The sequence below is a fragment of the Oryza brachyantha genome, chromosome 7, assembly GCF_000231095.2.
Source record: "Oryza brachyantha chromosome 7, ObraRS2, whole genome shotgun sequence".
Classification (NCBI taxonomy): Eukaryota; Viridiplantae; Streptophyta; class Magnoliopsida; order Poales; family Poaceae; genus Oryza; species Oryza brachyantha.
The window spans coordinates 12241507-12269225 of NC_023169.2; the positions used below are offsets into that span (position 1 = coordinate 12241507).

Genomic DNA, 27719 nt, shown 5'->3' on the forward strand with positions numbered 1-27719 from the left:
TACTATCTTGAATCAATCCCGTTGCCCTGGTGATAACAAGATAACAATTGATGGAATTGTTAAAATAATCCTGTATTGCGTCTTACCCTCCCCTTATCTTAATCTATCATATATACCTTAGCCTGAGCTTTCTTCCTTTGTTTGTTGTCTGACTTTTGAGAAAAGTAATACATAAAAGTGGGCCATCTAGGCCTTCTGTTGAGTCCTAACATTACCACATTTGTTAAATCACACTCCATTAACTATCATGGAGTGTAGACATAAACAACTCTGAATTACGTATATATATATGTACATATGTCCAAGCTGATCTTCCAACCTACATTGTGCATAGAAGCATATAGATCACATGAATGGATGCATCCATACTTTTTGCTCTGCTGCTTGCCTTGTTCATACCCATTCTCCTGCACCTTGTTATTAGGCACAAATACTCATCCTATAATCTCCCTCCAGGTTCCCTTGGCTTTCCATTGATTGGCCAGAGCATCTCCCTACTCCGTGCCCTCCACAGTAATACCGATTATCAATGGTACCAGGACAGGATAAAGAAGTATGGTCCAGTGTCCAAGATGTCAGTGTTTGGTTCACCGACAGTCTTTTTGACTGGCCCGGTGGCTAATCACTTTGTATTCAGCAACCAGGACCTCATTTTCACTCAAACAAAAGCGGTGAACGCCCTCATGGGACGCTCCATACTGACGCTCTCAGGTGAGGAGCTGAAGCAGGTCCGTAGCGTACTCCAGGGATTTCTGAAGCCAGAGATGGTGGCAAAGTATATTTGGAAGATGGATGAGGAAGTCAAGAGACACATTGACCTAAACTGGGTTGGTAATAAGACTGTCACGGTATGAACATCGTCTTTTTAATCTCTTGTTACACTTCATGTTCTTTGAGCTGTGAGATTCTTACGTATGGCTGAAGACAAATTTTCATGATATGAATATGTATATGTGTGACTCTTTCATGATTATAGGCTGCACTGCTGGCGAAGAGGCTTACATTTAACATCATCTGCTCGGTCGTTTTTGGACAAGGGGCAGGTCCTATCAGAGAAGCCCTTGTCACTGACTTTGCAACAATGATAAAGGCTACGCTATCGATTCCAGTGAATATACCCTTCACCAAGTTCAATAAGGGCTTGACCACGAGTCATAGGATCAGAAATTTGCTTAGGCGGATTGCTCGTGAAAGGGAAGCAGCATTGCAGCAAGGGCTTTGCAGTTCAGATGATGATTTCTTCACATACATGCTTTCTTTACGCTCTGAAGGCGTGCACTCACTCACAGTGGAGGACATTGTGGACAATGCAATCGTACTACTGACTGCTGGCTATGAGACATCGTCTGTTCTTATCACCTTCTTGCTCCGGTACCTAGCGAACGAGCCAGACATCCTTAGCAAGATAACCGAGGGTGAGCAGCTAGTTATCTGTATTTTGCTCATATTTTAATATTTGAATCTTCTGAGTAGCATTGCTATTATTTATACTTGTATGGTTATGCACAGAACAAGATGAGATTGCTTGGAACAAGAGGCCTAATGAACCTTTGACATGGGATGATGTTTCAAGGATGAAGTACACATGGAAGGTAGCAATGGAGACGCTACGGACAACTTCTCCACTGTTTGGAAGCTTCCGAACAGCTCTCAAAGACATTGAATACCAGGGTTATCACATTCCAAAAGGCTGGCAAGTAAGTATTTTTTCTGCTGACTAATTCCCATTTTTCATTACTATTATGATATTTGTGTCTCCGTGATTTTTTCGATCTAAATAATATACCCAAAACTCTTATATTTCTTTTTATTACTCTCCGCAAATTTTCTATGCGATGCCAGATCTTCACAGCTCAAACTGTGACACATTTGGATGCAAAGTATTTCGAGGACCCAAACAAGTTTGACCCTGCTAGATTTGGCAATCAGTCTTCGATCCCGCCCTACTGCTTTGTGCCATTCGGGGGAGGCCCAAGAATGTGCCCTGGAAATGAGTTTGCCAGGAGCGAGACACTGGTAGCAATGCATTACCTAGTGAGGCAGTTCAGGTGGAAATTGTGCTGCAAAGAAGAAGGCTGCCGGAGAGATCCTATGCCGAATCCTGTTCTTGGACTCCCAATTGAACTTGAGACCAGAACGCCCCCTGAACATCCTCGTTCTTGATATGATCCCATATGTTTCTGTCTAGTACCACCCGTTTCAGTTTATGCTTTATCTATGTGGTTGGAGAATTGTATTGTTGCCCGTGTGAAGATTGTGGTGAAGTTATTCAGAAATACAATGACTTATGATCATTGGGTAGAGAAATGTGTAATGGCTTATAATAAAAGAGATCGCTTAGGGCATCCACAATGTTGGAAATATAGGGGGCCTTGGAGCTCCCAAAATGGGTCTCATACACTATTTGCAATAATCTACATGACCACAAGCTATGAATATGGATCTCATATAGTTTGACTAGAGACTGCAAGTTTAGCAGTTTTAAGTCTTCCTTATCGTCATATCCTAGAATTGAACGATCAAGATTAACTAAAAATATTGTTCACTAGGATTTGCTACAGTAGGTACCACAGTACTCCCACTGCTACAGTAATTTGTCGAACAGTGCTTTGTTCCATCTGAACCGCTCCTATTTGATTCAACGATGGTCAGTATAACAACTAAAGTTGCAGTTATATTGCCAACTGCAGGTGATCTCAATTCTCAAGTATGGCCTGGCCACAAGCCTATGGCCCGCTCTGAAGAGTTAAAACAATAAAAATCTTTGTGTGTGTTAGACTCGGTATCTGCAATAAAATATTCAAAGCAGTAAGAGGAGAGAAAAATAAAATATCAAGTATTTATAAAGGTTCGGATCTCACTTAATGTTAGTCCCATGTGTGTCCACCTTAATGCCGCACCGGTCCGAATAACTTGTGGATGGCATAATTTATCCAAGATTTGTATAAGCACATTAACCTTATCTCTCCAATGTTTCCCCTTCTTTCGTACACGACGCGAGGTTGTGAGCAAGGCAAGCTCGCTTGCTCCAACTAGCGCCACTACCTTCGCCACCCAGTGCTCTTCTGTTAGCCTTGGTGGTGCTGGTGAGGTCCTACTAGTCGGTCTTCTCTTGTCGTCTCTGCGGTCGATGAGGTCACCACCTTTTCCACCTTCTAACCACTCTGAATCGGATCAAAGATCCGGTGTGTCGGATAAAAAATCAACGGTTCAGATTAATGATCCAGTGTAGCATCAAGCTTTAATGTAGCAATAAATATTTTTTATATATTATGACTGTGTATATAGACCGTTGGATCAAAATATGGATGACTCAGAATGCTTGCGGTCCTTATTGTGCAGTTGTAGTTCCAACTACACATGATCTTAATCCCAGAGAATCTATGCCCAGAAAACTCACCTCTCTTGACCCTTATCCTGCCCTAACCTAAACCGCAAATCTTGATTCATAGGTTCTCCGATGGAGTTGGGGGACACTGGTAGTGAAGAAGACAACAAGATGCCAAAGCTAGAGTAAAAGTAGATTAGTTTTTAGATTAATTTTCCAAAAATAAGTTATAGGAACAGATGATGCTATAAGAATACTTATAAACAAATTTTATTTATAAAATATATTTCATTTATAAATATATTGATTCGCTTCGTTCTTTACAAAAGCCAACAGATCACCGTGTAAATCTACTAGTTGGGCTTTTTCAGAACATATATTGATTAATGGACGCCGCTACATAGTACACAGTAGTGTGTTAAACTTAACCGACGATAACTCAGCTTACTAAAATAGAACTACACCTTCTCCCGTGAACATGTCTACAATGGGATTGTTGTCTGTAATGTCAAAACAGCTACCTCAATCTTATATCTAGTTGCTACTAGTATATCGAAAAGTGCATGTATTTTTTTTCTTCTTATGGAAATTTATATTAAATTACTCATCCAATTTATAATCCGATTACACCATTATGTTCGTAACAATTAAATATTTATAACAAGATCTCACATGATTTTGTTTTTATGAAAAAATATAAATTACTTTTATAATATATCTAAATTACTTTTAGCTTTGATTAAATTACTTCTTAGGCCGCGTTCGCTGGGGTTGATAAGTTAACTTATCCCCTCGTTTTTTATGCTCACGGTTCCCGAACTACTAAACAGTGTATTTTTTATAAAAAAATTCTATAAGAAAGTTGTTTTAAAAAAGCATATTAATCTATTTTATATTTTTTTAATAATTAATAATTAATTAATCTATTCCGTGCCAGGGAAGTTAACTTACCTACCGTGTGAACAAATGCGGCCTTAGTCATAAAAATAAATTTAATAAAGCCTAAAAGTAATTTACATATATTATATTATAGAAGTAACTTAAAACAAAGGTAAAGTAAGACACTAAAAGAAATTTATTGGTGGGGATAAAAACCTAAGTTCACCTAAAAATTAGATTTAAACAACATGACCCTACAACGGATTTACTTCTAATGTTATTCTAATGTTATGATAAGTTACTTTTTTGTTTTAAATTATTTCTATAATATATGTAAATTACTTTTATAATATATCTAAATTATGTTTAGATTTCATTAAATTACTTCTTAGTCATAAAATTAAATTTAATAAAGCCTAAAAACTATTTACATATATTATATATTATAGAAGCAAATTAAAAATAAAACTAGAGTAACTTGTTACGACATTAAAAAAAACTATTATAGGGGTAAAAACACAAGTCTATCTAGAAATTAGATTTGATCTTACTCCATAATGGATTTACTTCTAATGTCATGATAAATGTCATGATAAGTTATTTTACTTTTATTTTAAGTTACTTCTATAATATATGTAAATTACTTTTATGTTCTATTAAATTTATTTGTATATGTCAAAAAGGTAACTTAAAATCTAAAAGTAATTTAGATATATTATAAAAGTAATTTATAATTTTTCATCAAAATATAATCATGTGAGATCTGGTTATAAAGATTTAATTGTTCAAACAAAAAATGTAATCGAATAGTAGAGATCAGATAAGTAGTTTAAGAGAAAATTGTATGTGAAACATAAACAGTTCCAATTTGCTTGATGGACTAGTAGTATATTTTTAGCAGAGTAAGACCACGTGTGGATCGAACAGCTCAGTGTGAGATCGGATGATCATCGATACGTCTACAGGTAAATATATCGAGTGCGCACACACTAGTTAGATTTTACGTTGATTAATGCCGACGAATCCCGGCGTGGCCATGATGATAAATCCAGAACAAGATTATCTGATATTAGTTAAGAGAAACTCAGGACACTGACACATGGTCCCATTAGACTGACACCTACACGTCAATGATAAACTTTCGTCTGAAATTAAAGCATCTTTAAGAATTTGCTATCCCTATTTCCTACCCCTGTTTTTTTGTAAATTCAAAAAAAAACTCTCCAATAGTTTCCCATATAAGTTTTTTAAATTTAGTAATTTGACATATCTACTCGTTTACGTCTATATTTAAGAGTCTAAGTTTCATTTGCCATCCATAGAAAAGTAGGACGTACTTCTATTCCGTATCTCCTTCACGCGCCACCGCTGCGCCGTGCGTCGCCGCCTCCGGGCGCCGTGACGTGGCAGCGAGCATGGCGATGGCGCGAGGCAGGAGGCACGTCGGCACGGGGCAAGACGCGGTAGCGTGCGGCGTGGAGAGGCGGCGGCGCGTGTCGCAGGAAGGCCAGGGCGGGACGGCGTGGACTAAACTTGAAAATAACAGATTGTAGGCCCAATTTTAATTTTGTCAACTAAAATATACTAAATTACTGAAGATTGAGTAAAATTTTCTTTATCATATTATTTGAAGACTCGCTAAAACCATAGATTTTGGAAACAAAATTTGGCTTTGGAAATGCTCTTGGAGGATCTGTTTTCGATAATTCCCGGGGCTCCCGAGCTCGAGCTGCCGGTCTGACCGGCAGCCGCTCGGCGCAGCCTCGCACAGGCCTCCCCTCGGCGGCGGGAACGGCCGGCCGGAGCGCCGGCGGCCAGCTTTCTCTCATGCACCCTAGCCTGCAGCCGACGTTCCAGCTGCCCCAGCTGGCTGAAGGCAGCAGCAGTAGTCAGAGGTATGGGGCCACCTAGTTCTTGCAGCTGTGGTTTGGTCACTAGCTCTCAGCTGTCCTGGGGGGTTTCTTGATTTACATCTCGTTGGTCAGTGAAATGTTGTTTGATTTTGTTAATTGTGGGATGAGCTGTGATGCGCAGATGCAATGACAGCTCAAAATCAATATACTAGGAAACAGTGATCTCCTGATCTGGGGATTGCTGAATATTGGTATTCTTTCGGTCAAACTATGTAGTTCAATGAAATCTGTATTTGTGGTGTTCTCTCGAAATCTATAACTATGGAGTAGGCATGTGAAGTCTTATCTGTTTGTCCCCATATGTGTTTTTTTTTTATCTTCATCGAAGTTGACAATGATGGGTTTTGGGAATATGTTATCTAACCTGTCATTTTCTATCCCTGGTTTCCTATCTTTCAGGATCCACATAACCCTTAAGGTCATTGTCGTGTATCCTGCTGATAATCCACTGATTGTTTCAACATTGTCACAAAATTGCCATGCTACATTAGGGGATGAACTGTCTGCTTCTAGTTTTTAATACATATAAGTGTATGAGCAATTTTATAGTTCTTGAGAAGGTATCGAGAGGTGCTAAAATTTTAGCGTAAAATTTAGTATCTCCTAGTACCTACACTAAAATTTTGATACCTCACAGTATCTACTCAAGTACCGTAAAATTACTCATAAGTGTATAACTAGAGCTAACCTTCTCCACTGTGTGCAATCCGCTTCTAGTTTTTTAAATGCCTACATTTTATTCCTGGCTTATGTTATGCATGATGATATACCAAAAGGAAGGCCTGTCCTGCATATATGGCTCATGCCAAGGCTAAAACTTGATCCTAAGATCGCTCCGTGGGCTTCCCTGCAGAAAGAACTCTTGTGCTGGTTGATAAAGAGTCCTGCAACTATGCAAAAGAATCCAAAACTTTAAAGTTGTTCAGAATATCCCATCACATAACATGTGGGTTGTTTCCTTGGGGATGACCAAATTGTTGTCAACAGATGTTTTCATTGTTATGCTTTGCCAAATTTAGTGCTCCTGTGTGCAAAACATTCTCTCTAACTAACAGCAAACAGTAGCATCTTTCCTGTACCTATTGTTAGATGATATTCAGTTCATCTCTTTTGTTGCTTCTGTCTCTTTACTTCCTTTTTTTAAAAAACCTTTTCTATGGGATTTTTTTCTGCCCCTCATTTGAGGGGAAAATGTCATTCTTTGACTAGCACAAATGCAGAAATTCTATCGGATATAATCATTTTTTTTTCATTCTTCAAGTAGATGTTGAAGTGGCTTCCATTTATATTTAGTACTTCGCAGATGTCATTCTAAGGTGGTCCTATTATGTGGATAGGGATGGATTTGTTTACTTAATAGATAATATTTTCCATTATCATGAATCAAAATTGTTGCTCTGGTTCCACCAGCAGGGATTTGTTAATGTAATCTTCCCCTCCCCTTATCAGCCTAAACTGGTCATTTGTTTTTATTCCATGACTTCTGAGATAGTAATATATTCAGGTGAGCCACCTAAGCCTTCTGATGTGTTCTAAAGAAAACATCAAAAAAATTTAAATCATATTTCCTTATGTATCATAGAGAAAGGAACAACGCTGCTTTACCTTTATATATGTACAGATCTGCAAACTGATCAGCTAACCTGAATAGTGCATAACATACCATGCCAATGGATTCATCCATGCGATTTGCTCTGCTGCTTGCCTTGTTCATTCCCATCCTCCTCCTCTATGCTACTAGGTGCAAGTACTCATCCTATAATCTCCCTCCAGGCACCCTGGGTTTCCCATTGATCGGCCAGAGCATCTCCCTACTCCGCAGCAGTACTGATTACGAGTGGTACCAGGGCAGGATCAAGAAGTATGGTCCAGTGTCTAAGATGTCAGTGTTTGGCTCGCCGACGGTGCTGATAGCCGGCCCGGCTGCCAATCGCTTTGCGTTCAGCAGCCAGGGCCTCATTTTCACCCAGACAAAGGCGGCCGGCGCCCTCCTGGGGGGCTCCATACTGACGCTCTCAGGCGTGGAGCTGAAGCAAGTCCGCGGTGCGCTGCAGGGCTTTCTGAAGCCAGAGATGGTGACAAAGTATATCCGGAAGATGGACAAGGAAAAAAGTGGTACCTCCTGGTACCTTCTCAAACCGTAAAACTACTCTTTTTTTTTTCTTCTCTTTTTTAGCTTAATGTTGTTTGAACTGCAAGATCTATGTATAGCTCAAAACAAATTTTCATGATATGGATATGTGTATTGAGTGATTCTTTCATGCTTATAGGTTGCGCCGCTGGGGAAGAGGCTCACCTTTAACATCATCTGCTCGGTCGTCTTTGGACAAGGAGCAGGTCCTATCAGAGAAGCCCTAGCCACCGAGTTTGGGAGAATAGCGAAGGCCGTGCTATCACTTCCTGTGAATATACCCTTCACCACGTTCAACAAGGGCTTGGGTGCGAGCCGTAGGGTCAGGAAGTTGCTTTGGCAGATTGCTCGTGAGAAGGAAGAAGCGTTGCAGCACGGCGTTTCCAGTTCAGCTGATGATTTCTTCACATACATGCTCTCTCTACGCTCCGAAGGCGTGCACTCTCTCACGGTGGAGGACATTGTGGATAATGCGATGGTGCTCCTAATTGCTGGCTACGAGACATCGTGTGTTCTTATTACCTTCTTGCTCCGTTACCTAGCCGACGAGCCAGACATCCTTGGCAGGATAACTGAGGGTGAGCATCTAGTAGAATTTTTTTTTGTTTTTAAAACATTTTTAATAAATAATTTTATTACTAAACCTCTAGGAAAAATATTTTTCACCGTACGAACCTTTTGGCCACGCCGGCAATATTGGTTTGGCGAAACGGCTTGTCACGTCATTGTCGGTGACGTGGCAAGACTGCCACGCCAAAGCAGCGTTGTCTTGCCACGCCATCCACACTGGCGTGGCCAAAAGGTTTAGCTTTTGAAAAAAATTTACCTGGTGGTTTAGTAATAAAATTACTTATTAAAAATGTTTATTTAATAAAAATAATTCGTATCTAATACTCTATTGTGCTCGTAGTTTGATCCTGAGTTGTAGTGGTATCATTTTGTACTTGTATGGTGAACCACAGAGCAAGAGGAGATTGCTAGGAACAAAAGACCTGATGAGCCTCTGACATGGGATGATGTTTCAAGGATGAAGTACACATGGAAGGTAGCAATGGAGACACTGCGTACAGTTCCTCCAGTTCTTGGAAGCTTCCGAACAGCTATCAAAGACATCGAATACAAGGGTTATCAGATTCCAAAAGGCTGGCAAGTAAGTATTGTTTTCTGTCAAGTAATTCTGTTCGGTGTGTCATTGGATATCTTCTGCATTGCCCTCCTGACATTAGCGTCGCAGTAATGTCGATTTGAACAATATACCCAACTCTTTTTTATTGTTTTTATTTTTGCTCTCCTACACATTCTCTGTGCTATGCCAGGTCTTCACTGCTCAAGTTGTCACACATTTAGACGAAAAAATTTTCGACGACCCGAGCAAGTTTGACCCTGCTAGATTTGATAACCAGTCGTCAATCCCACCCTATTGCTTTGTGCCGTTTGGGGGAGGTCCAAGAATGTGCCCTGGAAACGAGTTTGCAAGAAGCGAGACATTGGTAGCAATGCACTACCTAGTGAGGCAGTTCAGGTGGAAATTGTGCTGCAAAGATGAAGGTTCAGGAAAGATCCTACTCCGATGCCTGTTCTTGGGCTCCCAATTGAACTTGAGACCAGAAGCACCCCTGAATATGCTCATGCTTAAATTGGCCCATTCGCTTCTGTGTACTGCCATCCGTTTCAGTTTGTTGCTTTCTACAGATGGTTGAAGAGCTGGAGCGTTGCAGACGTGAAGGCTGTCGTAAAGATATTCAGAAATGCAGTGACTTGTGATCAAAGGTTTGGTATAGTTGTGCATACAAATGTGTAGTGGTGTCTAAGCTATGCTGTTAAAAAAAATGTCTCTTCATCTTTTGTTTGTCATTAAAAAAAATGTGTAAGCTATGATGTTAAATCAGCCAGATGGGTATGCAAGGAACAAACAAAAAAATGGCATATATACATAGTTTTGTGAAATTTACTCTTATGCAAATTTACCTATTGGAAAAGATAAAAGTTTCTGAACACAATCGCCTTGTGCTAGCAAACAATAGTAGTTGTCCTTTTGTTCAAATTTGCTATCAGGTGATTATATCGGCAGCAAAGGCCAGTACATTCTTTTCCCTTTGTTTGTGCCTTGAATGAAGTGACTTTTGTTAGTCGGACAACTGGGGAGAAATGCTATATACTCTATTTTGCCAAACAAAAATCATTCTTGCTTAACAACAATCGTAACAAAAAATGATAAGATCGATCAAGGTTTTATATCACTTCGGTTGGACGTCCAAATAGTCAAATCACTAACAAAGGAATCATAGATAAATCTCTAGGAAATATAAATAAGTATTTAGGATTCTAAAAATATTTTGTTGGCACCATTTTTTAAGATGAAATAAGTAAATTACTTGATCTATCAAATGATGCATCGTTGCAGAATATTTTTTTAACCGTTGAAATATATGTCCACCGCATGACAATAACAAATTAAAACACAACCAATGAAAACATCATTAGTAATTTATCTTTGTTAAAAATTTCATATATTTTCTTAAACTGAAAACAGCTCGTACAATAAATATTTACTAGATATTATATGATCACTTAATATTTAAATTTACCTTTTTATGTAATATCAGAGGACACAGCAAATTTTTTTAAATTCACAAAAAATTTAGACTTTGAATGGCGTGTTATTTCAGAATTGCACAGTTATTTTGTTCAATTGATATATACAAATGTAAATACATTTTTATTTATTATAAGAAAATAGAAAGTTGTATTAGATACAAAACATGTTTGTATAAAGTAGAATTCATTAAATTTATATTTATAGATTTTAAATTTTGTGCTAATATTAGATATCATAAATAAATTATTTAATTAAAATTATCCTCGTTAGGGCATTTGTCCACTATCATTAATATCGACTAGATGAGATATTAATAACAACATTTCCCCGTGAACTAGTTGAGCTAAGGATAGTTAAGCAAATACCTAAACCAACAGCTAATCATATAACCCCCAGGTTTAGCAATGGAAATAGGGTAATCAATTGACGGCTAAGTAATAAGCATCAACTCATGAATAACTATAAATAAAACATGCACTTTGAATGTAAAGCGGGACATTTGTAATGTTGGGATCAATACGGTCAATGGGGATGCGCAAGTTGCCTTGCTCTAGAGCGGCACGGACCTATGTAACCGCTTCAAAATAAGGGATTTTTACAATACGTGAAAAGTAACTCAAGGTATCAAGAATTTTAGTATAAATTTTTGTTATCTCAACGCACCATATTTTTTACACTGAAAAATGGTACCTTGAGGTATTTTTTCAATGATCGTAAAAAACTCTCAAAATAAACTGAGGAGTCGGAGGTGCTGGATTCTACATGAACACAAGCAAAACATGCTATAAGTCAACTAATTTCAGTACACGAAACCATTTTTTAAATAAATTTACTATAATTTGAATGGACTAAAACGGAGCTCAGATAAACTTTCTAAGAATTTTAGAAAGTTCCTTGTGTTTTTAGACTAAACAGAAAGTCCCAAGTACAATTATTGTGCATTAAAGGGAGCGCTGACGTCAGCGATAGGAGGGAATGGTGCTGACAGGCGGAACCCACTCGCCAGCGACACGGGCGTAGAGAGACCACCATGGACCGGGACCACAACTAGGTCCACAGGAAAAGGGAGGAGGCAGAGCCTGACTAGTGACGGGCAGCGTGGACTCGGCGGCGACGACGCGCATGACGACGAGGCATGGCAGCACGTCGCAGGAAGAGAGAGAAAGGGTGGTCAGGAAATGAGAGAGGAAAAGGGCACGGTGGTGCTCAAGCGCGAGCACTGGTAGTGGCGGGTCCAACGGTAGGGTAGATGCCAAGGTGTGGATGTGAGGCAGCACGGCGGCACAAATGTGGTGAGGGCGTTGGCTCCAGGCGGCAACGGCGCGCGGCGGTGAGCGATGGCGAATGGTAGCAACGGGGTGTGGGCACAGGGAGATGTGGGGGAGTCGAGGAAAAGATAGGGGCCGGAGACCGGTGCGAAGGTTTTTATGGGCATGAGGCGGCCGGACATGGGGGGGTAGAGGGGTAGTGGTGCCGGTGACATGGGGAGGTAGGGGATGACTGGTTCTACTCCGGTTAATAGCCATTGGGACTTGGCAAGTGGGGAGTGCAGGGCGGCAAAAGCGGGCAGTGGGGAGGTGGGGCGCATGGGCAGCGGACGTGGGCAGTTGGCGCCCGAGTGACGTAGCGTCGACGGTTACAGATTGGCCGAGCCGGCGGCGGGAGGTTGGGTATGACCTCGACATGTGGGGCCTCCTGTCGCTGGCTCGGGGGAGAAGGGGAGGGAAGGTGGACTTGATCGGTGGTGTGGGCCTCAGCCTTTGGCCGGCCCACGGAGAGAGGGAGAGGGATGGGAGAGAGGAGCCAGTTGGGCTAGCCCAAGGAAAGAAAGGGCAGAGAGAGGCGGGCCAGAGGGGGAGAGTGGCCAAATTCGGCTCACTGGCCAAGGGAAGAAAATTGAAGGAGAAAAAGAAAGGGAAGGGGATTTTAAAATTATTAAAGTTACTTTCTGATGTTCTTTAGTTTTCACTTTTTAGTGAGTTGGTCCTAGGAAAAGTTTTAAATAATCCTGTCAGGTCACTTTTATGTTTAATTATAGAATTTTATTTAAGACTAGCTCTGGATTAAATTAAACAATTTACTTCAACAATTTATTTTGGTGAATTGGGCTTGGGAGAAAAAGAATTTTGGGGCATGACATGGTCCGAGGAGATGACCCAGTGGTGCCCTGGAGCTTGATGGCTTAGACGCATACTCAAAGACAAATAGACAATTGGCATAGAAAGTCGACATTGTTGAACGGTTGATTGGGTGATCAAGCTGATGTTGCGTGAGTGGGACGATGAACATGAAGGCATAGTCGATGCCAATGTTAGAGCAGAATGCACAAAAAATCGACGAGGCGGTGGCCAGGTGAAAATCTGGTCTTTGATTGGGAGAAGAAAGAAAAATGATACATTGTAAAATCGACTTGGTGTTGATCTTGATGCGACATAGCCTTCCCAGGGCTGTCTTTACTGTAGCCTTCCATGCTTTTCGGTTTCATCCGACAAGAGTACTGAAGGAGACATCACACAGCAAGCGCAACTCTGAAGGAGGCGTGTCAGTACAATTGATTGATTGAGAAAGAGACATCAAGTCACTAGACTCTAATAATCTCACGCAAGTAAATTTAGTGACGTGTAGAAAAGAGAAAAGGCGTGAGAAAAGTCGTTGTTATGTATGACAATGGTTTAGAGTCGATTGTTAGCATTTATTAAAGGAAACTTCGTTGCATGAGAATGGATAAAAAGAAAAGTAGTATAATAAAAAAAATATTTTGTTTTAATGAAGAAACCATACCTAACACTATCTTTACATTTATCATCCTAAAACAAATTCTTCTTATTGACGTGGATCAAATAAAAGTCTATAGTAGACTATACCTTTAAACATACCATTAGAGCAAGCGCAACTCTGAAAATCCGATTGAAGGCATGCAAACACGTATAATTTGAACTTTTCAAAACATTTCAATAGATTATGAATCATATATTGACTGGACACTAGTGCCCGTGCATACTGAACATTCAAAAGCCAAAGTTTTTGCTTATTTATAAGCCAAATTTTGAATTTTCAATCTTAAATTTAGAATTAATTTTGATTTTTTATCGAAGTTTATTTTCCAGCATTGATTTTTAGATTACTAAAAATACAAATACAACAGTTTTATTAATAAATTATTTTTATTTACAAATATAACGTTAGATTTTTCCATAAAAATACGCAAACAATCACCACCTCTGATAAGAGAATTGTTCTCTTTTAGGAGTGAGTACGTGAAAGCATTTAAATCAGATTCCTATGACCTGTTACAAACGCTGTACTGCAGATGCGTTTTTTGTCCGTTTCACCCAACACATCAAAACCTCACACTCATCGTCGACCCAGCTTTGCCATCATCGCCGCAATGGCTGTCGCCGTCATCCTCGCGCTCCTCGTCGCCGTCCTGACGCCGCTGGCCGTCTATCTGGCGGGGAGAACGAGGAGCGCGTCGCCGTCGCCGCGGCGCGGCCTGCCGCCGGGCTCCCTCGGCCTGCCGCTGGTCGGGCAGAGCCTGGGCCTCCTGCGCGCCATGCGGCGGAACACCGCCGAGCGGTGGCTGCAGGACAGGATCGACAGGTACGGCCCCGTGTCGAAGCTGTCGCTGTTCGGCGCGCCGACGGTGTTCGTGGCAGGCCCGGCGGCGAACAAGGTGGTGTTCCTCAGCGAGGCGCTGGCGCCCAAGCAGCCCCGGAGCCTGGCGACGATCATCGGGAGGAGGAACGTGCTGGAGCTCGTCGGCGACGACCACCGCCGCGTGCGCGGCGCTCTGATGCAGTTCCTCAGGCCGGACATGCTGCGGCGGTGCGTGGGCAAGATCGATGGCGAGGTCAGGCGCCACCTCGCCGACAGGTGGGCTGGCGAACGCGCCGTCACGGTGCTGCCGCTGATGAAGACGCTGACGTTCGACATCGTCGCCACGATCCTCTTCGGGCTCGACCGCGGCGGCATCCGGGAGCAGCTCGCCGCCGCGTTCGCCGACATGCTGGAGGGCATATGGTCGGTGCCGCTGGACCTGCCGTTCACCGCGTTCCGCAGGAGCCTCAGGGCGAGCGCCAGGGCTCGCCGGCTGCTCGCGGCGACCGTGAGGGAGAAGAAGGCCAGCCTGGAGCACGGCAGGTCGTTCCCATCGGACGATCTCATCAGCTACCTCGTCAGCCTGCGCCACGGCGACGGCGACGGCGGCCGGCCGCTGCTGACCGAGGAGGAGATCATCGACAACTCCATCGTCTCCCTCACCGCTGGCCACGACACCTCCGCCACCCTCATGACCTTCATGATCCGCCACCTCGCCAACGACCCGACCACCCTCGCCGCCATGGCCCAAGGCAAGTACATACACCACATCACCACCACTTCCTTCCGCCAAGAACGAACTCACTCCCCTGACAACGATGCACGCACGCACGCACGCACGCAGAGCACGACGAGATCGGGAGGAGCAAGGACGGCGGCGAGGCCCTGACATGGGAGGACGTCGCGAGGATGAAGCTGACGTGGCGCGTCGCGCAGGAGACGCTTCGCATGGTGCCTCCCGTCTTCGGCAGCTTCAGGCGAGCCCTCGACGACGTCGACCTCGACGGCTACCGCATCCCCCGAGGGTGGCAGGTGTTCTGGGCGCCGTGCGTCACGCACATGGACCCGGCCATCTACCACGAGCCGATCAAGTTCGAGCCGTCGCGGTTCGACAGTCAGGCGGCGGCGCCGCCGCCGCCGCCCTACTCGTTCGTGGCGTTCGGCGGCGGGCCGAGGATCTGCCCGGGGATGGAGCTCGCGAGGGTGGAGACGCTCGTGACCATGCACTACCTGGTGAGGCACTTCAGGTGGAGGCTCTGCCGCGGGGAGAAGGACGACACCTTCGTCAGGGACCCGCTGCCGTCGCCGGCGAACGGCCTCCCCGTCGAGCTCGATCACGTCGCTCCTCTCCTTCCCGTCAGGGGTGATAGCTAAGGATAAAATAGAAATAATTTTAAACGAAAAGTGATCGGTGCGATGTGACAAGTACGATAAATAGTATTTAAATATTTATATTTTAAAATAAGATTCAAATTCTAAAAGAATACTTATTTTTAGAATTTTATATTTTTAGAACGAAGAGTCATAAAGTTACCATTATACTCCCTCCAATCTCGATTAAACGAGGTTGGTTAGTTCTGGGCTTCTGGCCACATAACAAATACTAAAGGTTGTACATCATAATTTTTATAGCAGTTTTTAAGATGAGCTATTCATATACATAAGATATGGCTGTAAGAAAAAAAATAACAAAAATTATCTCTACGTTTTCCTCTTCCGTTCACTGCTGTTGCTTCTATGTACATTTTTTTTTCCAGCTGCAGAGAACCTAACATAGTATCTGTTGTCATATTCAGTGCATTACAGCAACTACTACTACCTTAATACGGTTAGATGGAGGATAAAATGAGAACAATTTTAAGTATTTCTAGATTATTTATAGAGATAATTGTTTAAAACAAAAGATGTTCCCTAATAAGTAAGGAATGGTGTAGGAGGTTAGATGGGGAATAAAATAAGAAGAGTTTTAATTAGGAATTGATTGATTAGTAATATCTTTAATATTTATATTCTGATGTATGATTCAAATCCAAAAATATTTACATCTTTGAAACGGAGGGCGTGTTTTTTAGCGTTGGACCAACCTTGTAACCCAAGAGAATATTATTATGCATTGAACATGGAGTGCACCTTAAGCTTACAACTCATCGTAGCAAATAAACAAGTATATTTTATCTCTTCTATTTTCTCTCTCCAGAAGTGCACACTGCAGATCATAAAATGCTAGCAAGTAACATCTCATAACATAACTGGTCATGAGTCCTTGATGTGTATTAACATAATAGCTTCCACTGGTACGTAGGCTTTCATCCTTTTTTTTCATGTTTGTTTATGTAAATAAACCAAAATCTAAAATTCTAACTTTAAATTTAGAGGTGATTTTAAAGTTTTTTTTATCCTAGTTTATTTTTAGTCTTGGCTTTTAGATCACTACGAACATGTATATAAAAATTTTATTCATAAATTATTATTTTTTACAGATGTGCCAACCACCCACTTTATTCGATGAAATTGGCACGTTCTTGTACCGTTCGTTCTAAAAATTAAAGAAAAAAGGAGCAACAACAATCAAATCACACATGAAGATAAATATGGTATGGACCGACCTTTTTCTTCTATACAAAAGCATACAAAATACTTACCGCTGAAATGAATGTATAAAGATCGATTAAATGGATTTGACAGAGATGTTGTCAACTTTTTGTTTTTTTCAAGAAAAAAGTCAAACAACATATTTACAAACATATTTACAAATAAAATAATAAATCATGAATAAAACTTTTATATACATGTTCTTAGCTATTTAAAAGTATTGGTTAAAAATAAACTATAAAAAAACTTCAAAATAAATTTTAAATTTAAGATTAAAAATTCAAGTTTTGATTTATAATCGTAAGCAAATGAGAAACAATGAGATCGTGGACAACAATGATAAACTTCTGTTGCTGCGTTAGGTACCGAGTCACATCAGTCAGCTAGTAGTACAAGGGGACGATGAGGTTGTGGACACGGATGAAGTTCTGTTGCTGCATTAGGTACCGAGTTCACATCACAAATTCACAATCAGACAATGTAACAAGAAATTGCCTGAGAACCCTGGAGAAATATCTCACTACAGAATGAAGTTTAGTGCTCTTATAATGTTCAAGCAAGATTCATCATGGGCTTCAGATTTGCATCTTCAAATTGGTCTAAAGAGTAGATACCGTCATCTGGGAGAAACTCTCATCTTCTCGAACAAATTATTGTCAATCTGCATTAAGTTGGAGAGGCCCGCTCCAATAGAGGGCAGCAAGACGAAAAGCAAAGCGATGCGTCCTTCTCGATCCTCTACGTTTATCAATCAACCCACCCAGTCTCTAAAGAATACAAGAAATCAAGATACATAATAGAACTGCGAATTGAGTCGGTGAAAGAAATTGCAAAATGAAATTAATAACATTATAAATAGGAAAGCCGACACAGGTAATAAACAATATCAACATCATATCACCCCCCCCCCCCCCACATACAACACCAATCCATGTCAACACAGCTCCACTCCGAGGTTCTGTCAAACCTAATACTTATACCCCTAATAGCAAGATATATAAAGAGAAAAAATAGGTGGCAATGAACAAATGAAATTAACTCATGTAAGCAACCCATGGCACTAACTGATAAGCTGCTGCAGATCAATCCGCCATGATGAAGCTAGCTGCTTCATTATCTGAACAGGCGTCGCCCCCTCCCAATCTTCAGGCAGCTCGATGGCGGTAGCTTCGTGTAGTCCCAGCAAGAGGTCGTTCTTCGCATCCAGTGGGATTCCAAGATAACCAGACCCATTTTCCATTACCAGATCAGTCAACTGCACCAACAATCATGATATTCAGCACTTGGATATGTGTAGTAGTTCAAAGTAATACCGTTTCCTATCCCCCCCAAAAAAAACGAATGTCTGGACCAAACAAAGGTTTTAACATCTCTAGAGAAACAACTGGAGCATGGCGAGTATATCATATTCTGTTCAATAAAAGAAGCCCTGCCCATTTCCTATCCCCCAAACAATGACAACTAAACTTTCTTTCAAATCGTTGTTTGGCCAACCTAAATTCAGAAGTCTATAGCTTATAAATATCATCTCACAACTTTAGTTTGTATGTCTGGACATTACATAAGTTGGACTGTTACAGTATTGCATTGGTTCCAATATTGATGCAACTATTAATTTTCACAAGCATGCCAGTGCATACCTGTTGTCCAGACAGAACCTTATAATTATCGGTATTGTTGAGCAAACAAAGAACAAACAACTATCCAACAAACAGAAAGCCATTTGATCATTGGAGAAAGCAACAAATATCCTTCACATACTTCACATCATTTTTCCTTCAACCTTGTAGCAATCCAGTAAAAGTGGGAGGCCTTCATTCTAGACCAAATGAAAAGCCAGGATTCTGTTTGAGGGCAAAGGACCAAGCATCAATCAGTCAAAATTCTAGTCTCCATCCAAATGGACTTTTTACCAAGATGTCTTAAGAATGCTTCGGTTACTTTAGCATATAGTTACTGGCAAGTTAATCTTTGTGGGTGCCCTTCCTTGATTTTCTACTCCTGTTGCCCTTCCTTGATTTCTTAACCACCCCAAACCTTTCAAAGCTCTTTTTTGTTTGTTCAGTTTAAAGGGACAATACCAAATTGAAATCCAAATCAAGAGCGAAGCCAAATGACAATGCAAGGAATGTGTAGAGCTATAAATGTGAACACTGTTTGAAAATTGGCGAGTGTACTAAGCAGTAATTGAGAATTGAGGAAACACCCAGTATCAGTACCAGATGTTTTCAGCCTCACACAACTTCAGATCACCATCACATGCTACAAATAAACTTATTTGCAAGTTGCAATGTTAATCATTGTATCATAAATGATTGGCTTTGCACCAGGAAAGCAGGAAGGGGAACTAGAGGCAGTAATGCTAACATAGCATGTGACTGTCAAAAATATGTTTAGATCCATCCCTAAGCAATTTAGAGAAATATAGTCTATCAACACATACTGTCATTCTTATTAGATCAGCAACCAGTTTTAGTCTGACCACAGGTTAACATTTTCTATGATATCGTTGTCTGAGTAAACACTTGTCTCTTTTTATTCCTACAATGGAATATACTAATTTACCTGCTGAAGCCAACTCAAAGCTATATCATAGAAGCTTTCTTCCACAAGAAATTGTCCAACAGCATGTAAGACTTCATTCGCAACCTCATTTGAAAGTTGATCAACAACTGGTCCAGTTTGTTCCATTAATTTTACCAGTAATTCAGCATCTCCAGTTGAAAGAACCTCAGCATAAGCTGAATCCATATCACCAACATGTACCGCATCCATTGCACGAGTCCAAGACTCCCAAATTGGTCCTCTTTCATCCCCTTGATTGTCATCATTCAAAGTTTCTCCATCCAATTCAGGGATAGCAACTCTTGCAGCAGCCCTTGAAGCTCCATTATCTTCGCCAGCAACCCTAATAGCTTCCAATGTTGCTTCATCTTTTGAGGCTCGCCATGCACTTCGAGCAGAAGGACCCTCCCCAAACCTAAATGGCCCCTGTCCTTTCTCCCAACCTCGCCTAGGTCCTGCTTGATCATTTCCACGTTCATTTCTAGGCACCCTGTTGTCAGATGAAACAGAATCCAATCCTCTCCTGGCATTCATACTACTTCTTGATCCAGAATAAGCATATGAGTCCCATGGTTCAGAGCTTCTTACACCAGAAGCCATACCATCTCCAGAAAAGTACCTTTCTGCAAATCCCATCCGGCCATCACGATCCCTCCCAAATTTTGAATTAGAATATTCGTGAAAACCATTGTATTTCATAGATGATCTACCAGGAGATGAATCAAAGCCCAGCATGGAACCACCACCTCTCCGGCCTGATGACAGAGATATATCTCTGGCCATTTCCTCAACAACTCTCTCAAGACCACGTACTCTGTTCTCTAAAGTAACCATGCTGTCATGAGATCCTCCCATGAAATCCTGAAATTAGTAGCACATACAAACACACAAGTGATATTAGGTAGTTAGTCCACAGACGCCCAATAAACTAAAACCATGTTGTCAGAGATAGCATACATCAGTGCATAACAGTGTGTTCACATTTGTGAATTACTGGGAAAAAGGTTCATGTACAACAAAACAAAGCAGGAGTTTTCATTATCCAAACCCAGACCATGAAAGAAGGTGATAAAGTGCCATTAAGGTTCTTTTTTGTTCGCATAGACATCAAAGCTACTAACATCCCTTCTAAAGCCAACATGTTTATTTCTAAATAATGTAAGGTCACTTTATGTGGTTTATTGTGTAATATTGCAGCTCTTGTTTTTTCTATATGACAACATGAAATTTCTGACACCAAAAGATGCCGAGCAGCTCGTTTCTAAGACAGGCATAACCCATGACAATATAATATAACAAAGCATACCAAGAAGTGAAAATTTTCATTAACATAGCTATGTATTCAGAAAAAAAATCAATATTATCCATTAGGACACCAGAATGTGTGATATTCTGGACATTTCTTTTCATTAATTGTGGCTTAACAAGAAAACAAAAACTAAATTCCAGAGATTTCTTTTCACCGGAATAAACAAGGCACTGACCTGCAGCATATTCATTAGACTAGTCTGCTGTCTCTCCAAGTGAGACAACTGTCTCTGTATCGCCAACCAGTTTGTTTTATTATTTAAGGAAGGCCCTTCTCCAGGAACATTCATTGCTGCTGAAGCAGAATCTTTTGCACCAGATTCATTCCTATCGTCAACATCAGATGTCCTAACCTTTGCATCTTTGTTTCTGTTTCCTCTCTGGCCAGCCCATCTATCTCGAATATTTTGAAAATTTGAGCTAGTACGCAGTTGAGTCAAATTTGCTTCATCATCTGCTGATCCATTGCTGTTAGCTGGACCAACAGGATCCCCATCTGCATCTTCTGGTTCCTCTTCACTTTGTAAATGAGATTGCAAAGTCTTGCGGGGTACAACTACCTCAACAGCTAATTCATCTGTGATTCTTGTCTCGAGCTTTTGAAAAAATTCAGGGTTCAATTCTCTGTCAGTCAATGTAGGCCTTTTCTTTAAGAGAACTGCTGCTTTTTCAGCTATGCTACTGCCCTTCATTTTGTCATTGTTATTAGGTGAATCCAAGCTTTGCATTGATCTTTTGGAGTCCAGTTTACCTTCACCATCAGCTGATTTACCATCTGTTGCATGGAAATTGTGTTGCAATAAGCATAAAATAGTAAACACATAAATAACATCACGGAATTTTAAACTAAAAAACAAAATGATACCATTTGAATCATCTCCTGCCAATTTTTTCCATAGCTGCACTGCATCTGCCATGCTATCTCTGACGGGTTTTACCTGGAAAAAAATGACAGGAACATCTTAACACAACATGATGCATGAGATCATGAGTTCCCATAATGTGAAAAGAATGCATCTAAGAGCAACAGATACTTCAGTTTGGGTTGATCGAATTGAAGTTCCAGTTACCTTATCAAAACGGCAAGCTTCGAGGGCTGCTATGGTTGGAGCTGTTCCATCACCTATCAAGCGGCCTGAATATGTGGCCAGGACACACAATGTATCCGCTGCAGCTTTTCTAGTAGCCCAATCACTGTTTTCGAGACAGTCACGAATGCTTTGCAATGTCTGAGGCATATTCTGAGGACTGATTGCTCCAACCTGAAAAGAAAGATATCAACAGATACTCAGACAAGGACTAGTGAATGTGACAATAGTTACGTCACTGATAGTATTTATCAGATATGTGTAGCAAAATAATACTTCTTGCAGTATTCATGGCAATGCCATTCAAAGCTCATGCTTTTAACTATAACTAGTTCTGTGACAGTCCTGTTAATATAACAAGAAAACATAACTAAACATGAGTTGGAATTTTGATTCATTTATTTATTGGAATGCATCAATCATTGCACCAAACAACAAACAAACCCTCACTAGTCCACATAACTACATGGTCCATCCACCCAGTAATCAAAAGGAGTAGACTTATACATCTAAATTATTAAAACTACATTTCCAAATTTATAGTAAGTAAGAGACATGCAAATGCAGTAAACTCCGTGGCACAAATAGCTAAAATGTATTCTACCTCTCAGCTAATACATGAATCGATATATCGAATTATGTTAGAATAAAATTCCAGTTGAAATTCCAACACTAGCACATCATATCTCTACACCAGGTAAAAGAGGATATCGTATAATACTTGCAGAAATTAAAAAGAATAAAAAGCCACGAGAAGAAAGCAAAAGGTTAATTATTAGATAATTTAAAAGTTGAAAATCATAACCCTATGGTAGTCCATTGTTCACGGGGCCAAACACCACAAAAAAGTAAATACAGTTTATGTATCCAGTGGTGCAATTGTTAAACACCCCGCCATCCATAACTCCAGAGGCGCAAAACGAAATGGCATGTCGTAAAAAACATATGATTGTTAGCAAGATATATAGGCGACACCAGAAATGGATTACATGATGAAACTACATATGACCACAGTAGCAGCACCACCAAACAACACTTACTGCAAACCATTTCCTGCACACTGGCCAGTCTGATAAAATTCACATAATCAGACAGAAAACTAAATACCCATCACAAATAAAGTTAATAAAATCTACCACATATTTCTACCAGCTGGCAATCTGGCATCTGTCATGTCAATTCATCCAACATATAGCATGCACAAAGAAAAATATGGCGAAGACCCACCTGAGACAAGCTCCCGATGATGGTGAGAAGTGCACCTTTAGCCTGTACTCCCTGTCCACCAAGCAATTTGCAAACCCTCGGACCAATCTTGCCAAACATCCCTACCACCCCAGGTCCAGGCCCCGCACCCTCTACCGTCTTTGCCAGGCAGGCCGCCGCCCCGCCTTGCACTGCCTTGCTCTGCTCACCCATCACCTCGAACAGTGGCTTCACGAACAGTGTGACGGTCGCATTGCCAGCTTCCGCGGCAGATGAAGCAGCCAGGGGTCGGAGGTACACCGCCGAGAGCTGCCCGACAGTGTCGCGGCATGCGTCCCGCACGGACGTGTCTGAGTTCGTGTCCTTGAGCCTCCGGGAGAGGTGAGCCATCACCTTCTGCAGGTGCGGCGCGGCGGCGTCGGGGTGCGCCGCGCAGAGCGTGGCGAGGAGGCGCATCGACTCCCGCCGCGCGGGGGACGCGAGCCCCGGGGAGTCCGACGTCAGCGCGTGCACCAGCATGGGCACGGCGTCGGGCGACGGCAGCGAGCGGATGATGCGGTCGAGGTCCTCGACGGCGATGTGGTGCGTGTCCCGGTCGGAGAGCTTCGCGAGCGCCCCGAGCACCCGCGACTTGAGCTCCGCCATCGCCGCGTTCTTCGACGGCGTCGCCCCGACGCCACCCGCAGCCACCGGCCCACCACCTCCCCCCGCCCCAACCCCAACCCCCACCCCCGCGCCAGCTGAACCGTTGTTCGGCGGCTGCGCGGTGGTGGGCGACCTGGGATGCGGCTTAGCCGCCGACTTCGACACCGCCGTCGCCATCCCCCCGGCCGGATCCGGGGCGTCAAACCCGGGGAATGCCGGCGTCCGCCAACCGCAGCGGCGAGCTCAGATTTGAAAATTCTCGGGCGCGGGGGGCACTCCGCCTCGAGCCCCGACGCATCCACCGAGCGAATTCGGTGCAGATTCCGCGGGATCGGGCGGTGGGCTCGGGCTGGGGGTTTTGCACTTCCCCGGCGGATTTGGGGAATGGCGGCGGCGGCGAGATCTCGCCTTGGGTTGGGTTGGGAAGGAGAGCGGAGGCGAAGAGGGAGTGGGCGAAAGGGTTCAAGATTCTTTCGAGACGATGAGGAGGGGGAGGGAGTGAGGGCCCACTAAGGTGGTAGAGTGTGGGGCCACCTTGTCAGGGATTAGCTGGGTTCAGTTTTAGTAGTAAAGCGACCTGGGAAAGCTGATTTGGTGCCCTATATATGTTTACTAGGTGATGCCCGTGCGTTCCTGCAATTATAAAAGAGTAACGTAATATTTGTGCAAGACACGTGGTAAAAATATAGTGCTCTTTGATCGAATGACTGTGATTTAATGATGACGTGGCCTCCTAGAAATCAAGCTTGATATGTGGCTTCTACATTTTAACACTCTAAAGATTAGTTTTGATTAAATGACACTCTAAATATTATATTGCTTGATTCACTATCATTTGCCCTCTATTAATACATTTCTTTTTCTTTTAAGTATTTTACCATATGAATTGACAACTATACCCTTACTTATTTTTCTCCAATATTGCTGACTTGACGCTATTTTTCCGTAGCCAATGTTCCTTCATTCTTTTTTTCTAAAGAAGGTTGTGTTTGTGGTGGTAGAAACACAAAATCTTTCCTTTCTCAAAAAATGTTATTCACGATTTTTTCAGTTGTTGTTAGGCAGTACCCTATCTATTTCACAATGTAAGAGTTTTTAGTCTTGCCTAAATTCATATAGATGTTAATAAATCTAGACATATATATAAATCATATACATTCATCGATTAATGAATTTAGACAAGACTAGAAAGTCTTATAATATAAAACGGATGTAGTAATGTCTTTGATTAAGTCCTTACAAAACCATATCATGTAATGTTAATGAAAAAAAATAGTCCAATTAATAAGACATGCCCATATATTGGCATATGCAATATAGAGGCAAGATAGTCATTTTAGGTGACTAAAACATAAGAAAGAAAAATAAGAAATTGATTAAAATTGTTAGAATATCGATGAATAAAGCAACACAATGTTTAGAGTGTCATTTAATCAAAACCAATATTTAGAGTGTCAAAACGTAGAAGCTGTATTTTGGTGTGTCAATATAGCAATTTTTTATTCTCTTTTTTTAGGTTGTTTTTATCATTCAAAAATTTTACAACATTGTTATTATTCATTTTATGGTGAATTATTTTATTATTAAAGAAACTTCAAATATAACTTGTAATTTTACATATTTAAAAATAAATAAAATAGGAAGGCAAACAAATATTTGAAAGTCAATGGACATCAACAATACATCCAAAATAATATCTGTGTTAATTACATCGTATAAACACCCTCGTCGGTAGAATAAATAAATAAATTTTATAAGTAAAAGCCAAAAAATAATCCCGTCAAGTCTAGTTGACCAATTGACCCGGCTCTCATTTTGTTCGCAGCTACTAGTAAAATGGTAGACATCCGAGAGCAACACGTAATGTACCGTGTTTGTGTTATAATCTCACTAAAAACTGCGTACAGTCAGAAAAAAAAAACATTTAAGATTGTGAACCTCATTTGAAAAGGCAACAATCCTTGTAGCACATATATTTCATTATACATCCAGAGATAATCTTAAACCTGATAATCGCAAAAACAAGTCATTTTTGTTAAACCCGAGTACCACTTTTAAAAACTGGCTAGTATGTAGTAAGAAAATGTACTATTATTAAGTCGCTGAGCATATATAGGTTCTTTAGAAGGCTTAGCAAAATATATTATCGGAACACCCGTAGTTTGGATATCTTTTTAACTTTATCAAAATCATATCCTCTCAGACTTTTTTATAAATATAACAGAATATCAAATGTTGAGCCATTTATTATTTCTAGTATTATGCAAAATAAGTCTTTATACAATTCATAGTATGAACAGCCCACTACTAGAAGTCTAGAACAGGGTCTAGGAAGCGTGGGATGATACGGAGGAGGTTCTTCTGAGTAAGTCCGAGGGAGGTTGAGGCTGACATGTGGGCCCCACCGTATATCGGCCCATATGTCAGTAACACAGGTCCCTCGGACTTTAAGTTAAAGGATCTTGTTCTAGGATGATACGGGTCAAATTGTACTGTTAGATTTTTCCTGTCGTTGACCCAAGTAAATACAGCCATAATTTAAATTTTAACAATTAATATTGGGTATATTCTATGTTTCGAAAGTTAATATTGGGTATATTCTATATTTATTGTAACCTATTTTTATGGGAACGGAAGGTTTTGTCTATAAATTATATATGTTTACTGCTTCATTCACATTTGTACGTCTTAGGGCATGTTCAAAAGTAGAGCCTATTATCGATTGTTATCTGATCCACGTCAGCAACAGGAACATAATTTAGAATGATACGTACAATGGTACAGTCAGGTACGATTTCTTCACGAATGCAATAAAATATTTTTTACGCTAGTTTCCTTTTTATCCACCCTTATACAAGAATGTTTTCTTTAATAAATGATATGAGTCGACTGTAAGCTGTTGTCATGCATAACAACGGTTTTTCTCTCTCCTTGCATCTCTTTCCTCCATGTCACTAATTTGCTTACATGACGATTGAGAGAGTCAGACCCTTATTGATCGTAGCTCATCCAATCAGAACTGAATTAATCGAACACGGTGCCGTTTGCTCTCGAAAACACCATGGTTGCAGTTTTTTATCCTCTAAAGTTTAAAAATTTTCCAAATTCGTTGCTTGCCTGCCGTATAAGCTTCATTATCTTCATGATGAATTATGTCGGGCCCCATAAATCTGTTCATCTCGCCTGTGTCAGTCGATGTTTTTTTTTTCCTGTCCTTTGAAAGTTGCCACCGGAATTAATTGTACAAAATGCACGGTCGAACTCAAAACTGACAGCAACAGTACTACCGATAATATTGAATAAAAGCAGCACATCAATTTTAAGGTGAAATGCAGTTCTATCCGTTGACAAAAATCTGATCTCGCTAGGCTGATTTGGAAGTTAGGGGTCAATTTCAAGGTGAGAAGTTCATTCCATGCTCATCTGCCTGGAGTAAGACTCAACATCTGTCACAACTCACACGAAGTTCATTCTTCTCATCTGCATGTAAGCAACAACAGTCCAATCCAGGATGTATAAGTTCAGAGGGTGTTTGTTACTGGAGGCTAAACTTTAGTCTCTAGTCACATCAGATGTTCGGACACTTATTAAAAATAGTAAACATAGTCTATTAATAAAACATATTCATAATCTTGAACTAATTCACGAGACGAAATGAGCCTAATTAACCCATGATTAGCCTATGTGATGCTACAGTAAACATTTAGGCTCAAAAAATTCATCTCACGGATTAGCTCTTATTCATGAAATTAGTTTTTTATTAGTCTATGTTTAATACTTCAAATTAGTGTCCAAACATCCAATGTGACATGAGACTAAAAAGTTTAGCCCCATCTAAACAACCCCTCAATTACTTCCGCTTCATATT

At 41.1% G+C, this 27719-nt stretch overlaps 3 protein-coding genes and 1 pseudogene across 4 annotated transcripts; 3 read left to right on the forward strand and 1 right to left on the reverse strand.

The window, feature by feature from the left end:
- The first annotated feature begins 322 nt into the window (after positions 1-322).
- On the forward strand, positions 323-2349 carry LOC102705173 (cytochrome P450 716B1-like). Its single transcript, XM_006657704.1, has 4 exons — positions 323-848; positions 977-1415; positions 1510-1697; positions 1843-2349. The coding sequence occupies exons 1-4, from the start codon at positions 354-356 to the stop codon at positions 2161-2163; spliced, it is 1443 nt and encodes a 480-aa protein (XP_006657767.1). The 5' UTR covers positions 323-353; the 3' UTR covers positions 2164-2349.
- Positions 2350-7776: 5427 nt separating this feature from the next.
- LOC102705448 lies at positions 7777-10170 on the forward strand (annotated as a pseudogene).
- Positions 10171-14162: 3992 nt separating this feature from the next.
- On the forward strand, positions 14163-16206 carry LOC102714205 (cytochrome P450 716B2-like). Its single transcript, XM_006658553.3, has 2 exons — positions 14163-15199; positions 15292-16206. Exons 1-2 carry the CDS (start codon positions 14239-14241, stop codon positions 15819-15821), a joined length of 1491 nt encoding a protein of 496 aa, XP_006658616.3. The 5' UTR covers positions 14163-14238; the 3' UTR covers positions 15822-16206.
- A 1188-nt stretch (positions 16207-17394) lies between these two features.
- Positions 17395-24339, reverse strand: LOC102714480 (TORTIFOLIA1-like protein 1). 2 transcript variants are annotated; one of them, XR_005812155.1, is made up of 7 exons: positions 23228-24339; positions 21983-22174; positions 21778-21850; positions 21089-21687; positions 19605-20465; positions 18801-18883; positions 18207-18294 (listed from the first exon to the last, which is right to left on the reverse strand). XR_005812155.1 is itself a non-coding variant. In XM_006658554.3 (6 exons), exons 1-6 carry the CDS (start codon positions 24026-24028, stop codon positions 18100-18102), a joined length of 2721 nt encoding a protein of 906 aa, XP_006658617.2. In that variant the 5' UTR covers positions 24029-24334; the 3' UTR covers positions 17395-18099. The 2 variants fall into 2 exon arrangements, 1 of the variants encoding a protein (XP_006658617.2); XM_006658554.3 differs by lacking the exon at positions 18801-18883 and having other exon boundaries at positions 17395-18294; positions 23228-24334.
- Between the last annotated feature and the right edge of the window lie 3380 nt (positions 24340-27719).

Coding starts and splice junctions, on each gene's coding strand:
- LOC102705173 (XM_006657704.1), top strand. CDS start 354: ATGGATGCATCCATACTTTTTGCTCTGCTGCTTGCCTTGTTCATACCC. Junction 849..976: donor TTGGTAATAAGACTGTCACG/GTATGAACATCG, acceptor TCATGATTATAG/GCTGCACTGCTGGCGAAGAG. Junction 1,416..1,509: donor CCTTAGCAAGATAACCGAGG/GTGAGCAGCTAG, acceptor GGTTATGCACAG/AACAAGATGAGATTGCTTGG.
- LOC102714205 (XM_006658553.3), top strand. CDS start 14,239: ATGGCTGTCGCCGTCATCCTCGCGCTCCTCGTCGCCGTCCTGACGCCG. Junction 15,200..15,291: donor CCTCGCCGCCATGGCCCAAG/GCAAGTACATAC, acceptor GCACGCACGCAG/AGCACGACGAGATCGGGAGG.
- LOC102714480 (XM_006658554.3), bottom strand. CDS start 24,028: ATGGCGACGGCGGTGTCGAAGTCGGCGGCTAAGCCGCATCCCAGGTCG. Junction 21,851..21,982: donor AAGCTTGCCGTTTTGATAAG/GTAACTGGAACT, acceptor ATTTTTTTCCAG/GTAAAACCCGTCAGAGATAG. Junction 21,688..21,777: donor GGCAGGAGATGATTCAAATG/GTATCATTTTGT, acceptor TCCATGCAACAG/ATGGTAAATCAGCTGATGGT.